The sequence below is a fragment of the Lemur catta genome, chromosome 23 (genome assembly GCF_020740605.2).
Source record: "Lemur catta isolate mLemCat1 chromosome 23, mLemCat1.pri, whole genome shotgun sequence".
NCBI lineage: Eukaryota > Metazoa > Chordata > Mammalia > Primates > Lemuridae > Lemur > Lemur catta.
The window spans coordinates 21,245,841-21,263,466 of NC_059150.1; the positions used below are offsets into that span (position 1 = coordinate 21,245,841).

Genomic DNA, 17,626 nt, shown 5'->3' on the forward strand with positions numbered 1-17,626 from the left:
AATTTCTATTTGTTCTTTTCCCAATCACAATTTCTTTTGGAGCAAACGCTGCCACAAACTTGGTATACATCCTATACATACATTCTTTAACAGTATAGAAAATGGTTTTCTGTGTTTTTAATTTTGTTCTGTGTTTCTGTTTTCAATTTGCCATTGTAACATATAGTATATTATTATTTTACTACTTGCTTTGTTAAGTCAACATTTGTCTATTATACATATAGATTCAGTTTATTCTTTTTTGACTACTGCAGGCATATTCTACATTTTATTTTCCCATTCCCTATTTGTGGACATTCTAGTTTGTTTATTCTTTCTCTCTTTTCCTTTCTTTCTTCCTTCTTTTTTACAAGCAAATCTTCCTTCTTTTTTACAAGCAAGTCCCTATTTGTGGACATTCTAGTTTGTTTATTCTTTCTCTCTTTTTCTTTCTTCCTTCCTTCTTTTTTTACAAGCGACTATCTTTTTGTATGTCATTTTTGTATACACATGCATGAGTTTCTTATTTTCTTTAGGACCTAAACCTAGAACTACAATTTATGGTCACAACAAATTCCTATTTCCAGCTTTGCAGACATTGCTAAATTGTTCTTCAAAGGGGAGTATCGATTTACCCATCCACCAACAGAATACAGGTGTACCTGTTTCCATGTTCTAATCAATGCATGGTATGGACTGACTTAAAAATTTTTGCCAGTCAATGGGTATGAAATAGTACCTTGGAATTATTTTAATTTTCATGTGACTGACTTCAAGTGAGCTGGGAACATTTTATGTTTGTTGGCCACTTGTGATACTGGGGAATTAGCTGTAAATCTGCTGCACAGTGTCCTGGTGACTTGTCTTTTTCTTATTGAATGTAGATCTTTGGTCTTTGTTCTTGATAACAATCTTTCGTCTGTTGTATGTGTTGAAAATATCTTCTCTAAGCCTATTGCTGGAGTTTTAAGTTTATTTATGTATGATGTCTCTGGTTGTACGGAAGTTTCAAATTCTTAAGCAGCACAATGTATTAATCTATTTTTTTTCAGATTTGTACTTTTTGTGTCTTCTTAACATGAAACAGATTATAAACATAACCACCAATGTTTTATTCCAATATTTTAAGTTTTGTTTTTCATATTTTGGGCTCTGATCTACATGAATTTTTATTTTGTAATATAACATTAAGTAGTGCTCTAATTTCACTTATTTTTCCCATTTGGAAACCCAGTTGCCCAATGTCATTTTGAATAGTCAGTCAGTGATTGTGTAAGTCTTCTTCCCTAACTTTTTGTAATATCACCTGTGATATTGCACATTACACGTTGAGTTCTCATACACACTTAAGGCTTTTTGGAGGTCTCTGTCCTTAACTGTTTATCCATTTGCGTGTTTCTGAGCCAATAGCATACTTTGTTTGACTTGGCTTTATAAGAGCTTTGATGAGGTAGGTCTATCTAGCTTCCATCCCCCCCAAAAAACTATTTTAACATAATTTAATGTAATTACATCTTTATATGTGTGTCTAGTTCATCTGACTACATTATTATCTGATAGGAGGAATATATTCAAAATATGTTTGAGAACAGAGGTACCTTCTTTTGCCTTTATTTTAACACACTAAATATTTTTTGAAATATTGTAGAAAAAAATAAAATGTCCAAAATAAATTCAAGGTTTACTAAAATATATATTTTCTTTGTATAGCTGCAACTTAGTGAAGAGATATACAATTATTTAATGATTTTGGACCATTAGGTTGGATTGAAAGATAAAAGTAGACTAATTTTGTGTTTGCAAGAGCATTTATACTGAATATACAAGGTAAATATGAAAATTCGTGACTTTTAAGGTGTATGTATATGGATTGCAGACGGTAGAATGTTTGCAAAAACTAATTGGAGTGTAGTAATTTCACACTGAAGTGCAGCTACATAGGGGATGTTTAAATCCTCATGTTCTTTGGTATTCTATCTGGTTTCTTTCTTGCAGACACATGTTCCTCCCTTCTGGTTCAATGAAGATCAGTGAGACCCGGATTTCAGACAGTGGGATGTATCTTTGTGTTGCCACCAATATTGCTGGGAATGTGACTCAGTCTGTTAAATTAAATGTCCATGGTGAGTTTTGAAATAAAGGCACATGATAAGCCTATGAATAGTCACAGGGAAATTCATAATCCCAGTTTCTTTGACAGTTAACCTGCAAATTATATGTAGAAGGATTATAGAACAAATATTTTAAAAATATGAGACTTGTGATTTTTTTATTTACTCTGAAAAGCTTATCTGCTGTCTATAAACATCCTTCCTTGTTTTCCTTTTTCAAACAAACTATTAAATTTTGAATCTCAGTTTTTCTAGTTGTTCATAGTCACTTGTGACTCTTGATATACAGTAGAAAAAATTGTGTGTTTAAACTGGTGGCATTTTGTAGAAGCTAATATGAAATCTCAAAGAAGAATGTAATAGTATTTAAATGGTCATTTTCAATATTTAAAGAGCTCAGCAATTGAAAAAAGTCTGCTCCCTAGGATTCATTGACTAATTTACACCTCTCCAGTTAGTCTGCTTTATACTTCCAATTTACTACAGTCTGTCCAATGATTTATTCATTCAACACACCGAGTGCATACTCTAACCCAGGCATTGCTTTAGTTGACAGATATTCAAATATCATAAGAAAAATTCCAGACGGTATTGATCTGATTTCATTCTCAGATCAATCAGTATAATTGTGTCCTATTGACCGTGGGGTTTGAAATCAGATGAGAGTTCTGTCATTTACTAGCTCTAAGGCATTAAACATATTACTTAACCTTTCTTGGTTTTAGTTTTCTTGTTCATAAAATGATGATAATATTACTATTAATAGCAATTATAGATTGTGAGTGACAACCTTTAGAGAATGTTCATTAAATATTAAGTTAAAGAAAAAAGATAGGGAAATGAGGCTTTTTAGGGACGTATGATACGTAAATTCTGATTATATCCTTATGGTTCAACTCAGTTCTACAGTACACAGTGCCCATATGCGGATACCAAGAATCTCGTGCCAGTGTTTTGATAAATTACCTCTTTTAAATTTCTAAAGGAAGATGGATAAAGGCTCTATGGTACAGTCTCTATGATAGATGCTTTATGTGATTTTCTTCTCTGAAATTAGCAAAGGCTTTTATGAGAAACTTTTCTTATTGTCTGACTAATCCTTCTACAAAGCATAAAAACTGAGTACATGGAGAGAAATGCTTTTTGTTTTTCTATATTATAGAAGTTATCTGGATTGCCTTTTAAGAGAGTCTAAAACCCTTAAATTATTTATAAATTAAAGGAAATCTGACATTTTTAAATGCTTGCTATTCCTCAAGTTTGGAACTAAGAGTTTTATATTTATTTTTTCCTATAATCCTTGCAATGCACTGGTATTGTAGGTTATTTTGTCTGGATTATCAAGAAACAGGCCTCAGGAAGTTCCCTGGCTTGCCCTAGATCACACATCTAGGAAATGGTCCAAACCCAGGTTCAGATCTTGAGATTGTTCCACTTTTCCATGCTGCCTGTTGGTAAAGAGCTCTCATTTGGAGGAAAGGAAGGAATTTTGAAAAATTGGATTATTATTAATACTCAATTCTTATTTCTAGTTCCTCCAAAGATTCAGCGTGGCCCTAAACATATGAAAGTCCAAGTTGGTCAAAGAGTGGATATTCCATGTAATGTTCAAGGGACACCTCTTCCTGTAATCACCTGGTTTAAAAATGGAAGCACCATGCTGGTTGATGGAGTGCAGCATGTTAGCAATCCAGATGGAACTTTAAGCATCCGCCAAGCCATGCCCTTAGATGCTGGCATCTATACATGTGTTGCTACTAACATAGCAGGCAGTGATGAAACGAAGATAACACTCCATGTCCAAGGTAATGTTTGGCATAGTAAAATATATGTATGGTGGGGTGTAGGGGGGGAACCCCTGGAGTCTATATAGAATAGTCTTGGATAATCTTAAATCACTTTAGGAAGATTTTTATATAACTTTTGAGACTCTTTAACTTTGAAAGGAGAATCAATCCAGAAAGAAATGAAACTATACTATTATTAAACCTGCATCCATTTTTGTATGTTCACTTTTGAAAATGACGTTGCCATGGATGAACAATCCTAGATTGTGCCCCAAGCACTATTTTTGGTTTGGGAGAAATTGTGGACAGAGTGATGTGGAGCAGAGTTTCACCTCACAGTGGTGGGGTTTGCTCCAAAGAGATCCCTGGGAAATCTAGGTCTGCTACACCACCATTGACGTTGACCTTATTTTGAAGTTGTACAGATCAGTATTTATTCCTTCAAGCAACAAGTATTTACTGAGCTCCTGCCAGGTGTCTGTCATGCTTTAGGTAGTGGTGAGAAAGCAGTGACAAAGAATACTTACTTTCAGGAGCTGTTCTAGTGTGAACGGATGGAAAGCAAGCAAACACATAAACAAGAAATACAGATTGTGAGAAGTGCTGTGTAGAAAGTTAAAATAGGATGATGGTCCTGGCAGTTGGCTACTTTAGATTGGATTATCAGGCAGGACTTCACTAAAGCAGTGATATTTAACAGTGAGATCCTGTGGACTGGGAAGAACCAGCCACATGGAAATGAGTAGGTAGAGCATTCCTGTCAGAGGGAATACTAGTAAAAAGACAAGAATAAAAGATAAGCAGGTATAGTACTTAGTATAATATTCAATATAGTCTTAAATAATACTTACTACTGTACTATTAGTATTAATACTGTACTAATATTGGTACAGTATTAAGGTACCTGGCATACTGAAATTCTTTTTGGATGGTTGGACAAAACATTAATGGAAAGGTTGTCCTATTCATTCATTCATTCATTTGACAGACTTTACTGGTTGCTTATGTTTATTGCTGAATGGAAAGTATAGTCATTTATAAAATAATCTCACAAGTACTTTAATTACACACTGGTTAGTGCCATCATGAAATGGTAGAAGAATCTGTATGAGATTTTAACAGAAAGAAAAATCAGAGGTGGCTTCTCTGGGGTGGGTACATGTCAGTTGAGAGTTGAAGGGGGTGAAGAAGTGAGGGGCAGCCTTTACAGAAGAAGGTGGAGAGAAGCTTCCAGGATAAGGACACAGAATGTGAAGAGGAGGGCATGTAATATATTGGAGACACGGGTAAATCAATCAATCAAGGCCAGCTGGCTGCATTCCATCCAGACTGAGGGCTGAGCAATGTGTGATGAAGCTGGAGACATAATCATGGGTCAGATTATCCAAAACCTAGGAAACCAGATGAATTAGTTTGTACTTTATTCTAAATGCAATGAAATGACTTTGAGGAGTTATAAATGGAAACTGATATGGCTGATTTGGGATTCTGAAAGATCACTCTTTTAGGAGAGAATCATTTTGCTACAGAAGGTTAGGGGTAATTGCTGTAGACTATTTCAGTAGCTCAGGCAAAAGATGATGGTAGTTGGAATGGAGGAGAGAAGGGAATGGACTAAAAAAACAAATGGGAGAGGAAATCCTCAGAACATGTTGATGGATTGGATTTGGGGAGTCAAGGAGATGGTGGTCTCAAGAATGACTCCCAATTTCTTTGTGAAATGAATGGATGGTGAGGCTGTTCAGAGAGACAGTACGTACTAATAGGGTGCACTGGAGAAAATACAGGTCTGAAACTTATCCAAAAGACAAAATGAGTACAAGTAATGATTTTAATTAGAGAACTCAATGATGAGATTTGTGTTTCAGAGACAGTATTCTGGGGGCTATGTAGAATATCAATCCAAAGGCAAACGTGTTTGAGAAAAGGATCCCAATAAGAAGTCTATTGAAATAGTTCTGGTAAGAAAAAATAAGGGTTGGAAATAAGCAATGACCTTAAGGTTAGGGAGGAATATACAGATATGTGAACGTAGATGATACTATGTGATTGCCTGGATGTGGAAATCAGAAGGAAGAGAGAAAGAAAAATTAGTGGGTGGACTATAATGCCTTATCTGAAGGAGTAAGAGAAACAGAACAGGATCGTGGGAAGCATGAAATAATGAATTTTGGGTGGGGAATTTTGACTTTAAGGCCCTGGGCTACATCTAGGGTAGAAATGTCAAACAACTGGAACTATAAATCATATTTAAAAGAAGAATCAGGAGAAATAGCAATTCATCAATGCAGGTGTTTTTTGATGCCTCAGGAGTATTTAAGATTGCCCATGGAAAGCTTATGATAAAGCATTTATTTTTCCAATAGAACCACCTACAGTGGAAGATCTAGAACCTCCCTATAATACTCCATTTCAAGAAAGAGTGGTCAGTCAACGCATTGCATTTCCATGTCCTGCAAAAGGTGTGTAATACTCAGAGATGTAATACTCAGCATAATGTTATATTGTTCTAGAATTCTATATTAAACCCCAAATATCATCTTTATAAAATTCCACTTATCAGTCCTTGTTATAACATTTGAGCATAATAGAAATTAACCCCTCTTTCAAATACCAGCTCTTTGAATAGGCATTTTTCCTTCCCAGCTATTTTATTTCCTTCCATGGAAAGACCTTCCATTCTTTCAAACTTGCCTAATCTACTATGTTTTCCATGTACTTCATGTCTTTCCTCCTACTTCTTATTTCATTCTTTTTTTGGCATGGTTTCTTTTTAAAATGTGAAAGCTAGAGCTATTCAAAACATTCCAGATTTATCTCAGTCAGTCAGAGGTATAAATTAGAACTATCCCCTTGTTTGTTCTGGACACTTCTAAAAACTCTTTTCCTAGATCCACTCTCAACTAGTAATTCTTGGGCCAGGTTATAACTTGTCTCTTGTAGCTTTATCCAGGCTCTTCTTCTTGAATTTCTGGGCTTTCTATCCTACCATGTTTCCTGAAAAGAGGTTGCTATTATCTGTCTTGGGGGTGTGTGAAAGAGGCATTGTCACTCTTACTTTTACCACGGATGCCAAGTAGGTGATTAAGAACATCCTCTCTTTCATGTATACATTCATCTGCAGTGATTCACACCCGATTTGTAGCCGTTCTGGCAAAGTCCAAGCAGTAGTCTTTCCATAATCTCCTGGAGGGCTCCAGGTGGCTGGTACCATTTGTGCTCCAACATGTGCTTCTTAGCACTTGTTTCTGGCTGCAGCAGCAATTGAAGGTCCCCACGCTGTGTCTGTTTCTGTAGCAAGCTTTTGTGTCTCTCAACAGTAGCTGGTCACCAGCGATTACTCTGTATTCTACCAATGTTAAAAGGATGGTAACTTTAATAAGCTTTTCAGATATCTAAAGAATTATCAGTAACTGTTCCCAGAGCCAATGAGAATTAGGGAGGCAAGGCCTGGAGAGGAACCCTTCTTTGGAAGAGTGTAAGTTTAGGTAAGCATGGTGGGTGCTCACCATCGTGGGTACTCACCATCGTGGATGCTCCCAGTGGCACCATTGCTCCTGTTCTCCACTGGATCCCTCACTCCCAGGATGGCTTCTTTGTCTTGACTTACCCTTTCCACTTTGAAAAATCATCTCTTCCCAGCTCCTCATTTTCGCCTGGAATATAATGCCTGAGTTAATTTAAAGTAGCTAAGTACCTTTTAATTATCTTCTGTATGAATTTCATTTTGACCATGGTCATTCTACCATTTATAAATTAAAGATCATGCAACTACTTTCGTTTATTTTTTCATTTACTTTTTTATTTATTACGTCAACAAATAGTAATTAATAAGTCTGACTGAAGTCCATAAAGTAATGAGTGGGATGTAAGGAAATGATTATAATGCCTTTTTTTTCTTGATAACATGGACAGGAAACTGGAGTTCATCAGTTTACCTTCTCTTCCTCATAAGTCAGTATTTTACTATGAGCACAAGTAAATAGGCCAATCTTTTATTTTTTCCATAAGTATAACTTTCATAGTCACTTTATAAGTCTTTAACTCAATTTGAGTGTCACCTCAATGACACATTCTATGTATTTCTGTCATTCTTTTGTATTTATCCTGGATTATATGTCCATCTTTTAACATTTTTATTATCCTTCAGTACAGGATTATTAACCATGTCTTATGTAATCATATGATTTTATTTAATCTGTTTTCTTTTTAACTTTATAGAGAATAAGTAAATTTTTAAAGTGCTTAGAATAGAGCCTGGCACGTTGTTAGCTAATCAATACATTCTTAATATAAAGCTAATGTTTGTCTGTTTCCAATATTCCTTTTGGCTCTATTATACATTCTCAGATAGTTTTTATTATTTTTTTCCCATGAGCACATCACTTCCATTCACTCTCTTGGTCATAAATATATCCAGAAAAGCAATTCTGCTCACTGCTTTCTCTACTGTCTTTTCAGGAATTGAGCTATTGTTCTTTGTTTAACAGAATGAAATCTCCAAAAGATGTATGGATAGTAGAATTTCCTCATCTCTACTATATCAGGCCTCTTTAAAAAGTGAATTATAAAACATCATTTCTGCACGTCACTTATGTACTCTATTTGGTTGGGCAATCTTCAAATGTTATATTTTTGTGACATATCTTATTTTTGCACTGTCTTTAGTTCACCCCCAAACTCTTCCCATATCTAGTCAACAAGATTAATACAGTTTTTTTTCCTGCTAATCACTGTGAACTCACCAGGAAAATACTTTGTTTACTATCATCCTAATGTTTTGATAAAAACGACTTCATTCAAACTTTACAGTAGAGACCATAGATCTCTTAAGACTGATCAAGAATTAAAGACATTAACCACCATACTTTCTTCAAATTTCCATGCCAGGAGAAATATCTTGAAAGTAGCATAGTATTGTAAGAGTATAAATTAGAGTCATAACAAAAATCTTATTTCTCCTTGATATATTTGGCATTTAATAATGATTTTTAATTTTGTTGTAAAGTATCACAAGACAGTCATTTCTTATTTAGGTACCCCTAAACCAACCATCAAATGGTTACGCAATGGTAGAGAATTGACAGGCCGAGAGCCTGGGATTTCTATCTTAGAAGATGGCACATTGTTGGATATTGCCTCTGTTACACCATATGACAATGGGGAGTACATCTGTGTGGCCGTCAATGAAGCTGGAACCACAGAAAGAAAATATAACCTCAAAGTCCATGGTATGTATAGATAAAATGCTAAAATCATATCACTGAATATGTAACAGTTATCAATCCTTACATATTTAAATTATTCTCTCAATGTAATATTAATATTAATGTGAATAGCTATGTTAACAAAGAGAAAACTGATGATCTTATTTCATTTTTTTTACTTAAAATTTTATGTATTTTTTTTATTGTGACTTTACATCATTCAAAATTCAAATGGTGGAAAAAAATACATAGTAAAAATATCCTGACCCTGAGCTGAGCCATCTACTATCCTCTCTAAAAGCCAGGAAAGTTACCAGTTTTGCATGTATATGTACACGTGTGTGTGTGTGTGTGTGTGTGTGTGTATCTTAACAGAGATATTTTATGCGTAAACAAGGAAATATGAATGTATACAATTTTATCCTCTTTTACTTATAAAAAGTACAACATGTAGTAGACATTATACCCATTACTCTGCACTTTGTCTATACTAAACAACCTAGCTTAGAGATTATTCAATATCCCTAACTGTATAGCATTCCACTGTATGGTTACACATGGTTTATTTAACCTTCCTCTATTGATGATGAGGATTTAGATATTTAACAGTTGTTTTCTATTGTAAGTGAGCCTTCAGTACATGAAAATCTTGTACATGTGTCATTTTGCATGAGTAAAAGGGTATGTACATTTTAAAATTTGATGAATATTGGCTTCCATAGATACTGGGCAATATTCACTCCTATTAGCAAAGTAGTGAAGTCCCACTTAAGATTGTAGCAACTTGTATTTTGGATGATATGGGGAATAAATATGTTCTCCCTTAAATTTATCTGAATTTCATCCTAAATTTAAAACTTTGAAATAATAAAGTAAAAATTCAATAAGCGTTGTTACTTATAAATAAATCGATCAAGACTTTTCATTTTATAATAAAATATATGCTTAAATATGACTAGCTTTGCTAGCCATCAATATCTCAGACTTCACTTTCTAAAGGCCTTTATAAAGAAACTTTATAAATAATATTTGTTATAAAACGGTCTAGCCATGACACCTTTGCTTTTGCAGTTCCTCCAGTGATTAAAGATAAAGAACAAGTAACAAACATGTCGGTGATGGCAAATCAGCCGACCAGTCTCTTCTGTGAAGTGGAAGGTACTCCATCTCCCACCATTACGTGGTATAAAGATGATGTCCAGGTAAATGAAGACTTCCAAATATGTATAATCCCTTGCCTCTGCATCCGAAATGAATTATTCTGATGTGAATTGCTTATTAATAACAATATGAACATTTAGTTCAATTTATAATTATGCACTTTGTTAGGATTGGAAATAACCCATTTTGTCCCTTGTAGGTGACTGAAAACAGCGCTATTCAGATTGTGAGCAATGGGAAGATACTAAAGCTCTTCACAGCCACTCCAGAGGATGCAGGAAGATACCACTGCAAAGCAACTAACATAGCAGGTGCTTCCCAGAAGTCCTTTCACATCGATGTGCTAGGTAAGGAAAACATTCTTTGAGAAAAGAACTTACAACTCAGATGCATGTCTTCCACAGTATAGAACTAACTGTATGTAAAAGTAGGGATAAAAATAAATTGATAGAAAAAATACCATTCGTTTCACTCTGTCATTGTTTTTACCTTTAGTATTAGTTAACCAGAACCATATGATATTGAAAGTTTGAAGATATTTATTATTTATAATACAGAGATGCCTCGTATTCTTACACACCAAAGTATCAAATACTCAAAAATGGTACTATCTTGGGCAAAACAGGAAACTCTTACGCTTGTCAATTTTCCCAGTTTGCTGGGCTGGAAATTTTCAGGCAAGTAGCTAAACAGGGCAACGCAGAGTATAACATCCATGCTGGGCACATGTCCTGAAGCTCCTAGGATGTACTTGAACTGGAGGAGGTAACAAATCCACCTTCCCTTGCATCTAATTAATTCTTGTAACTGAGTCAGTCCTAATTCTAATCAAGGGGAGAGAATTCTGAGACCAGGTAGCAGCTGTAATTAATTGGGATGTGAAATTTTTTGATGATAACCATAAGTTTGAAATTTTATAAGTCTGTAAAATTATATCTGTCATTTAAAGTTCACTTTGTGATAAAATGACTTTGCCTATTTTCAATATTTTGCTTCTCACAATGGGCATAGAATTTGTAAGTCTGGAGTGCAAATGAGGTCATAAAATGATTTCTCTCATTAGTATTCGCAAAGCCTGAAATTTTCTCTCCCCCAAATTACCATTATTATATTTAAGTGTGGGCTGTAGAAACACATTAAGTAATCTTTCCTTCATTTGTTTCATTGGCATGATTTTTCTTGGCACTCATTTACTCACAAGACTTTGAATTCCATCTGTGTGCTGGGGACTCCCAAATTTTTATCTCCAGTTCAGACTTCTCTAAACTGTAGAGATAGATGTTTAATCTTCTCCATGGTATCTTTACTTGAATATCTTAGTCATGTATCAAACATAAAGGTCCCAGTGAATGTCCATTCTGGTTGCCTTCAGTGACCCCCATCATAGTGACCAGGACTTCCATCCATCCACTTGCTTCTTCCATCTTTCCAACTCTTTAAATCCAGCTATATGCTGTTATGTCTACTTCCTAATTCTGTGTTAAGTTATCTACTTCTTTCCATTCCACTGTGAAAGTGTATTCATCATTTATAAGTTGAATTAATGTAGTAGCCCTCTAACTGCTCACCTGCATCCCCTTTTTACGATTTGAATCCATTCTTCACTCAGCAGCCCAGATGGTCTTAAAACACAAATGTGATCACACCACATCCCTCTCCTACTGAAATCCTTTAGTGGCTGGTCATTCGTCTGAAGATGAAGACCAAATACCTTAACATGGGGTGAAATGGGAAGACTAGATGGTCAGGGAAGTGTATAGGAGCTCTTTAATATTCTTGATAATTCCAAGAATAAAACTAGCACATTATTTTTCATGTGAAATCTCATCATACCAGTTTTGCCATAGGAGTCCTTTAAAAGGAAATAGTGTACTTCAATCAGCATAGCAGTATGTTGTGTGGAATTTGAACATTATAAGATTAATGTTGATTATGTCATTCATTATCTCAAATATGTAGCAATAGTAAATTACATTATATGAGCTTTGCTGCTCACTTACATTCTAAACTACTTTTGCACATGAGTTTCATATGCCTGAAAACAAATCCTCTGCTATTATAATTCTGGCAGGTAATTGTTCTGCTAGCAAATCTTTTTATGAATATGTTTCTATATTTCAATCTAACATTTGGGTACACAGATATGATATGAAAAGGGATTATTGTGTGATATTTTATTTTTAACACTAATATCTTGTTGCAATACTATAGAACTCATTGTTTATTTGCTTCCCCTCCCCTCACTCTTTTTGCTAAGTCATAGATTCTCATGATAAAATGTCTTTGTTCAAGTTCCACCTACCATAATAGGTGCCAACTCCCCAAATGAAGTCTCAGTTGTCCTTAACCATGACACCAGCCTTGAATGCCAGGCCAAAGGCACTCCCTTTCCTGTCATTCAGTGGTTCAAAGATGGCAAGTAAGTATCTTTTCTGTATTTTTTGCTAGGATCCAACTGATAGGAAATAGATGTATAAAGCATAAAGAAAACAATATTGCTCAAAGAATGGTCTTAAAGTCTTTCATTCTTATGAATTACAAGGCTTTGTTGGGAATTTATTTTAGAAACCTGGAGGAAGTCAAATTTAACATATAGGTAGTCCCTGCGTATGAATGACCCAACTTACGGTGTTCAGTACTTACAAATAGGCTCCTGAGGTTCCCCATAAAAATAACTTATAATTAAATAATTAAATTAATGATTCAAGAGCTAGTTTGTTCTGTGCGTGTAAACGAACCCACGTGGTGTAAGCAGTCCATTGGCGCAGCGTCTGTAGGCCAGCGGCTGGTCTCATTGTTTATGCTGAGCATAATACTGTCTTCTTAACTTTTTATTTGACTTTGTGAGTCTGTGTTTACCCTTGTGACTGTGCCTCCAAAGCCAAAGTCCACTGCAAGTCCAGGTGAGCCTGCAGTGAAAAGGAAAGTGATTACAGTGGAAACGAAAGTAGAAATAATTAGAAAGACCAGATGCCATCATTCACTGGGAAAGCATTAGGCTTCAGTCTCTGGACTGTTGGAACAATTATAAGGGATAAAGTGAGAATAATGAAATGTGTGAAAGGCAGTGCTCTAATGAAAGCATCAGTTATTGCTAAGCAATGTAGTGGATTACTTACTGAAATGGAAAGGTTATCATTGGTTGGTTAGAAGATCAAATTAAGCGTAACATTTAGCCTAGCATTGATGCAACATTAGGTGAGTGTTAACCGTTAATATTGTTTTTTGAAATTTCTCCTATCTCCTATCTAAACGTTTTGCATAAGTTTGTTTTTATGTTCTGTTGGTTTGAATTCAAAGAAAGAGCACCATATTTTTTTGTAACTTATTATTATAGTGCAAGGTTATTATTATTACTATTATTACAGTATTACACTGTATTATTACTACATATGAGCCATTATAGTATTGATATTATCATTATTATTATTATTACCATATATGGGCTGTTCATTAGGGATCCGAGTTACTTACAAATCCAACCTAAAGATATTCTCGGGAATGTATTTTGTCCATAACTTGGAGATACCTGTATGCTTAATATCCTCTGTTCAAAGGCCAACAGTGAAAAATGAAAGATCTAAACGCAGAGATAATTTTGTCTTTATGTGGAACTGACTTTTTAAAAAGGAAAGTGTGTCTATGACAGCAAGATGAATACTTTAATTAGTTCTATGTGTGGGCAAAAAGGAACCATAGAAGAACAAGCAGATGTTTCTCAGGCTGCAAGTCTAAAGGGCTATTGAGGTTTGCCCACACTAAAATGGCTATGGTGACCCATGTTGGTTGTGAGAACTTATTTTTCACAGTTCATGTGAACTGTGGTCACAGTTCATGTATTATTACAGTTTCTGAGAGCAGGTAGCTAAGCCCTAAGTAGCAAAGAGTTAAGATTTACGGTGTGTGAAATAAAGGATTGTATCAAACTTTCTACAAATTAATAACGAAGACAAAAGCAACATAGAAAAATGTATGGAGGCTATGAATAGGCAATTAAAAATATAGTTAGGTAAGAAGCATACTGAATTTTGTTCTTCACAAGTCATATTGGCAAAAAGAAAGTAAAGGTTTGAAAATATCAAGTGTTGGCTAGAGTGTGGGCAATCAGGATATAGTACTTCGATGGGGAGAATGTAAATTAGTACCCTGAAAGCCAATTTGTTATCTATTAAAACTCCCGTGCTCATAGACTATGATATAGTAATTACACTTTCAGTATCCAGGAGAGGGAAGCAGTCATGCATGTCTGCAGGGAACCTTGTATAATGATAGTCACTGAAAGATAACGACAGCAACAAAGCAAAAACTGATTAAAGCCAACATTAGGAAAATAGATAACTCATGGTATATTACAAAACACGGTGCAGTAATTAAATTAAAAAGAGTAAGATCAAGCTATGCGTAGCAATAATAGTTCCATAGCTGTTGTAGAGTGAAAATAAAAGCAGAATGATAACATACCATTTCTATATTAGAGCTTTAGATTTCTTTGGGGATATATTTATAAGTAAAAACGTTTAGCAAAACATGTGAAGGAATACAGATAATAGTGATATTGGTAAGAAGTCCAAAAGACTCACATTAGGGGTAATAGACCAAGGAGAATTTTTCCTATTATAATGTTTACTTTTTGATTTAAATTTTTATGTTCCTTGCATAATTAACAATCAAAAGTTTCAACGTTACTTAAATTTGAGTAACATTATCAAATATTTACTTCCTTTAAAACTTAAAATGTATTAAATTAAGGTACTTTATAAAACGCTTAGCTTTGGAGAGCTTTATACAAAGTGTTAGTCATATTAAGAAATAGTAAAGGATGCTACCATAGAAAATTAAATGTGTTTTCCATTTAATTGTGTAGTTTGACTAGTGGCTTATTGATGTGGCAGTGTATCTAATTATTCATTATGTGGCTAAGTCACTGCAACTTTAAAAAAAACTGGCTATGGGTCTTCCTGAAAGAAGATTAATGGATTTTAAAGGTATGATTTTTGAGATGTCATAGACTTTAATAACCATGATGCTTCAAATATTAAAGCTGACGCCAGTTACTTAAATTGAGCATGTCACAGTAGTCAGTAAATGTCTCGGTATAGTAGAAAAAGACTTTCTCGACAACCACATATGAGATTCTTTTGGCATAAATATCTTCAATACTTATGATTATATAAGCATTCACATTTATTACAGTACCTACTTTTTAGAGAAGTTGGCATAATCATTGCCTCTAGTAAATAATAACTATTAATACGATTGTGAATACTTTTCCAGATATTATAATGATATTGGTTTAAAATAATATTGCTTGGCCTGAAGTATCAATGTGGCAATATTAAACTCTTAGTTTTTCTTTTCCAGATGATGGTAGAAATTTTGGCTGTGCAAACTAAAAAATAAAAAAAAAACACTAAAAAAAAAGAGTAAGAATGGACAAATGAATAAAACAAATAATGACACTACTGGATTTCTGTCAATATTATTAAACAATTTAAGTTTGAAATGGAGAAACGTTTAATTTCAAAGTGATAATTATCTAACTTCCATTAATAAGGTGGTTTAATAACTTCATTTTTCTGAATAGGAGTACTAATATTATTATTGTATTTTTTTTCTCTAGCTTCTTTTTTTTTATTATTTCAGCATATTATGGGGGTACATAAGTTTAGGTTACGTATATTACCATTGTGTTTTTTTAGCCAGCTTTCATTCATATTTTTAACCTTATATTGCTTTGAGTTTTGGTGTGATTAATAAGAGAGGAAACATGGAAAAATAAAACTATACCCACGGGATAAAATTTTTTCATTTCTAGGCCTTTATTTTTGGGAGATCCTAATATTAAACTTCTAGACAGAGGACAAGTTTTACATCTAAAGAATGCACGAAGAAGTGACAAGGGGCGCTATCAATGTACTGTGTCTAATGCAGCTGGCAAACAAGCCAAGGATATAAAACTGACAATCTATAGTAAGTGTGATTTTATAGTTTTTATTATTTTTAACTCTCATTATAAATTGAAAAGCAGGGTTTACTCCAGTGTTAACTGCTTTCTCATTCAATACTGAATAATTTGGAATGCTACTTACCTCAAGAGAAGGATTCTATCTTCATGTGTTTTACATTTTTTGACCAGGCACAGTGGCTCAAGCCTGTAATCTCAGCACTATGGGAGGCTGAGACAGAAGGATCGCTTGAGGCCAGGAGTTTGAGACAAGGCCGGGCAACATAGCGAGACCCTGTCTCTACAAAAAATAAAAAAAATAGTCAGGCATGGTGGCACATGCCTGTAGTACCAGCTACTCAGGAGGCAGACGCCACGGCACTCTAGCCTGGGCAACAGAGTGAGACTCTGTCTCAAAAAAAAAAAAAAGAAAGAAAGAAAATTACTATTGATGTTTCTCCCAGGGTTCTCAAGTCTTCAAGCAATTATTCTTACTGAAAGGCTAATATTCTTTAACAAACTGATTTTATTTGGGCACATTACTTTGGCTGCTGCAATCGTACCTGACTTAAATCACCATTGGTGAATGGCTTTCCTTGCTTGGCTAACAAATGAGCCACGCAGAAACTTAGTTTCGTTGTAGCCTCATTCTGACTTTTTATTTTTGTGAAGAAATTATGCTGTGATGAGACACAGACATTTTATATTTTCTGATTTTTCAACCTGTTGCTTTTCTTTAAATTAGGAACATAGTGATGACTGCTCAGTTTAGTGGTGTTTATTCTTTTAGAAAAGCTACAATGTTATTACAAAACAAACACGATGTTTTGCCATTTAATATGATAACAAAATAATCTACACTATGCTCTGCTTTAAAAATGAAATATTTGAAGTCTGCTCTTCTTGCTTAAATATGTGGAGTATGTACTGGTAATACAAATAAAATAAAATATCATAGCAGGCATGGCACTTGAAATGCTGTCAAGTTATAACTGTGCTGCTGAAATTTGTGGTAAGCTGAGCAATGAGAACACCACATTTGGTTTCTGTTGCAATTACTTCATGATGCCATTGCTGAGTGACAGCCATAGACAGTATGTAAATAGATGAGTGTAACTGTATCCCAATAAAACTTTATTTATGGATACTGAAATTTAAATTTCATATAATTTTTACATATCACAGAATATTATTCTTTTGATTTTTTTCCAACCATTGAAAAACATAAAAACTATTCTTAGCTCAGCATCTTCTGGCCTGTGAGCCACTGTTGGCTGATCCCCAATCTTTGTAGTAAACTTCTTTTTTAGGAAAATGATTCTATCATCAAACTTACCTCACAGTATAGTAGATCTTGCCTTAAATTATATCTGAGGAGAAAAATGTGAATGTTTGTCATTGTGAACCTGTTCTAAGAATGATTACCAGAAAATATTA

At 34.4% G+C, this 17,626-nt stretch overlaps 1 protein-coding gene across 1 annotated transcript in view; it reads left to right on the forward strand.

Moving 5' to 3' along the window:
* The window catches only part of HMCN1 (hemicentin 1), a 404,331-nt gene that overhangs the window by 223,406 nt on the left and 163,299 nt on the right, over nucleotides 1-17,626 (forward strand). Inside the window, exons 23-30 of the mRNA XM_045536051.1 lie at nucleotides 1,975-2,102; nucleotides 3,623-3,895; nucleotides 6,244-6,339; nucleotides 8,914-9,108; nucleotides 10,156-10,286; nucleotides 10,445-10,592; nucleotides 12,538-12,664; nucleotides 16,061-16,215. Of these exons, the coding sequence (XP_045392007.1) occupies nucleotides 1,975-2,102; nucleotides 3,623-3,895; nucleotides 6,244-6,339; nucleotides 8,914-9,108; nucleotides 10,156-10,286; nucleotides 10,445-10,592; nucleotides 12,538-12,664; nucleotides 16,061-16,215 (1,253 nt within the window). The remainder of the gene's footprint in view (nucleotides 1-1,974; nucleotides 2,103-3,622; nucleotides 3,896-6,243; nucleotides 6,340-8,913; nucleotides 9,109-10,155; nucleotides 10,287-10,444; nucleotides 10,593-12,537; nucleotides 12,665-16,060; nucleotides 16,216-17,626) is intronic.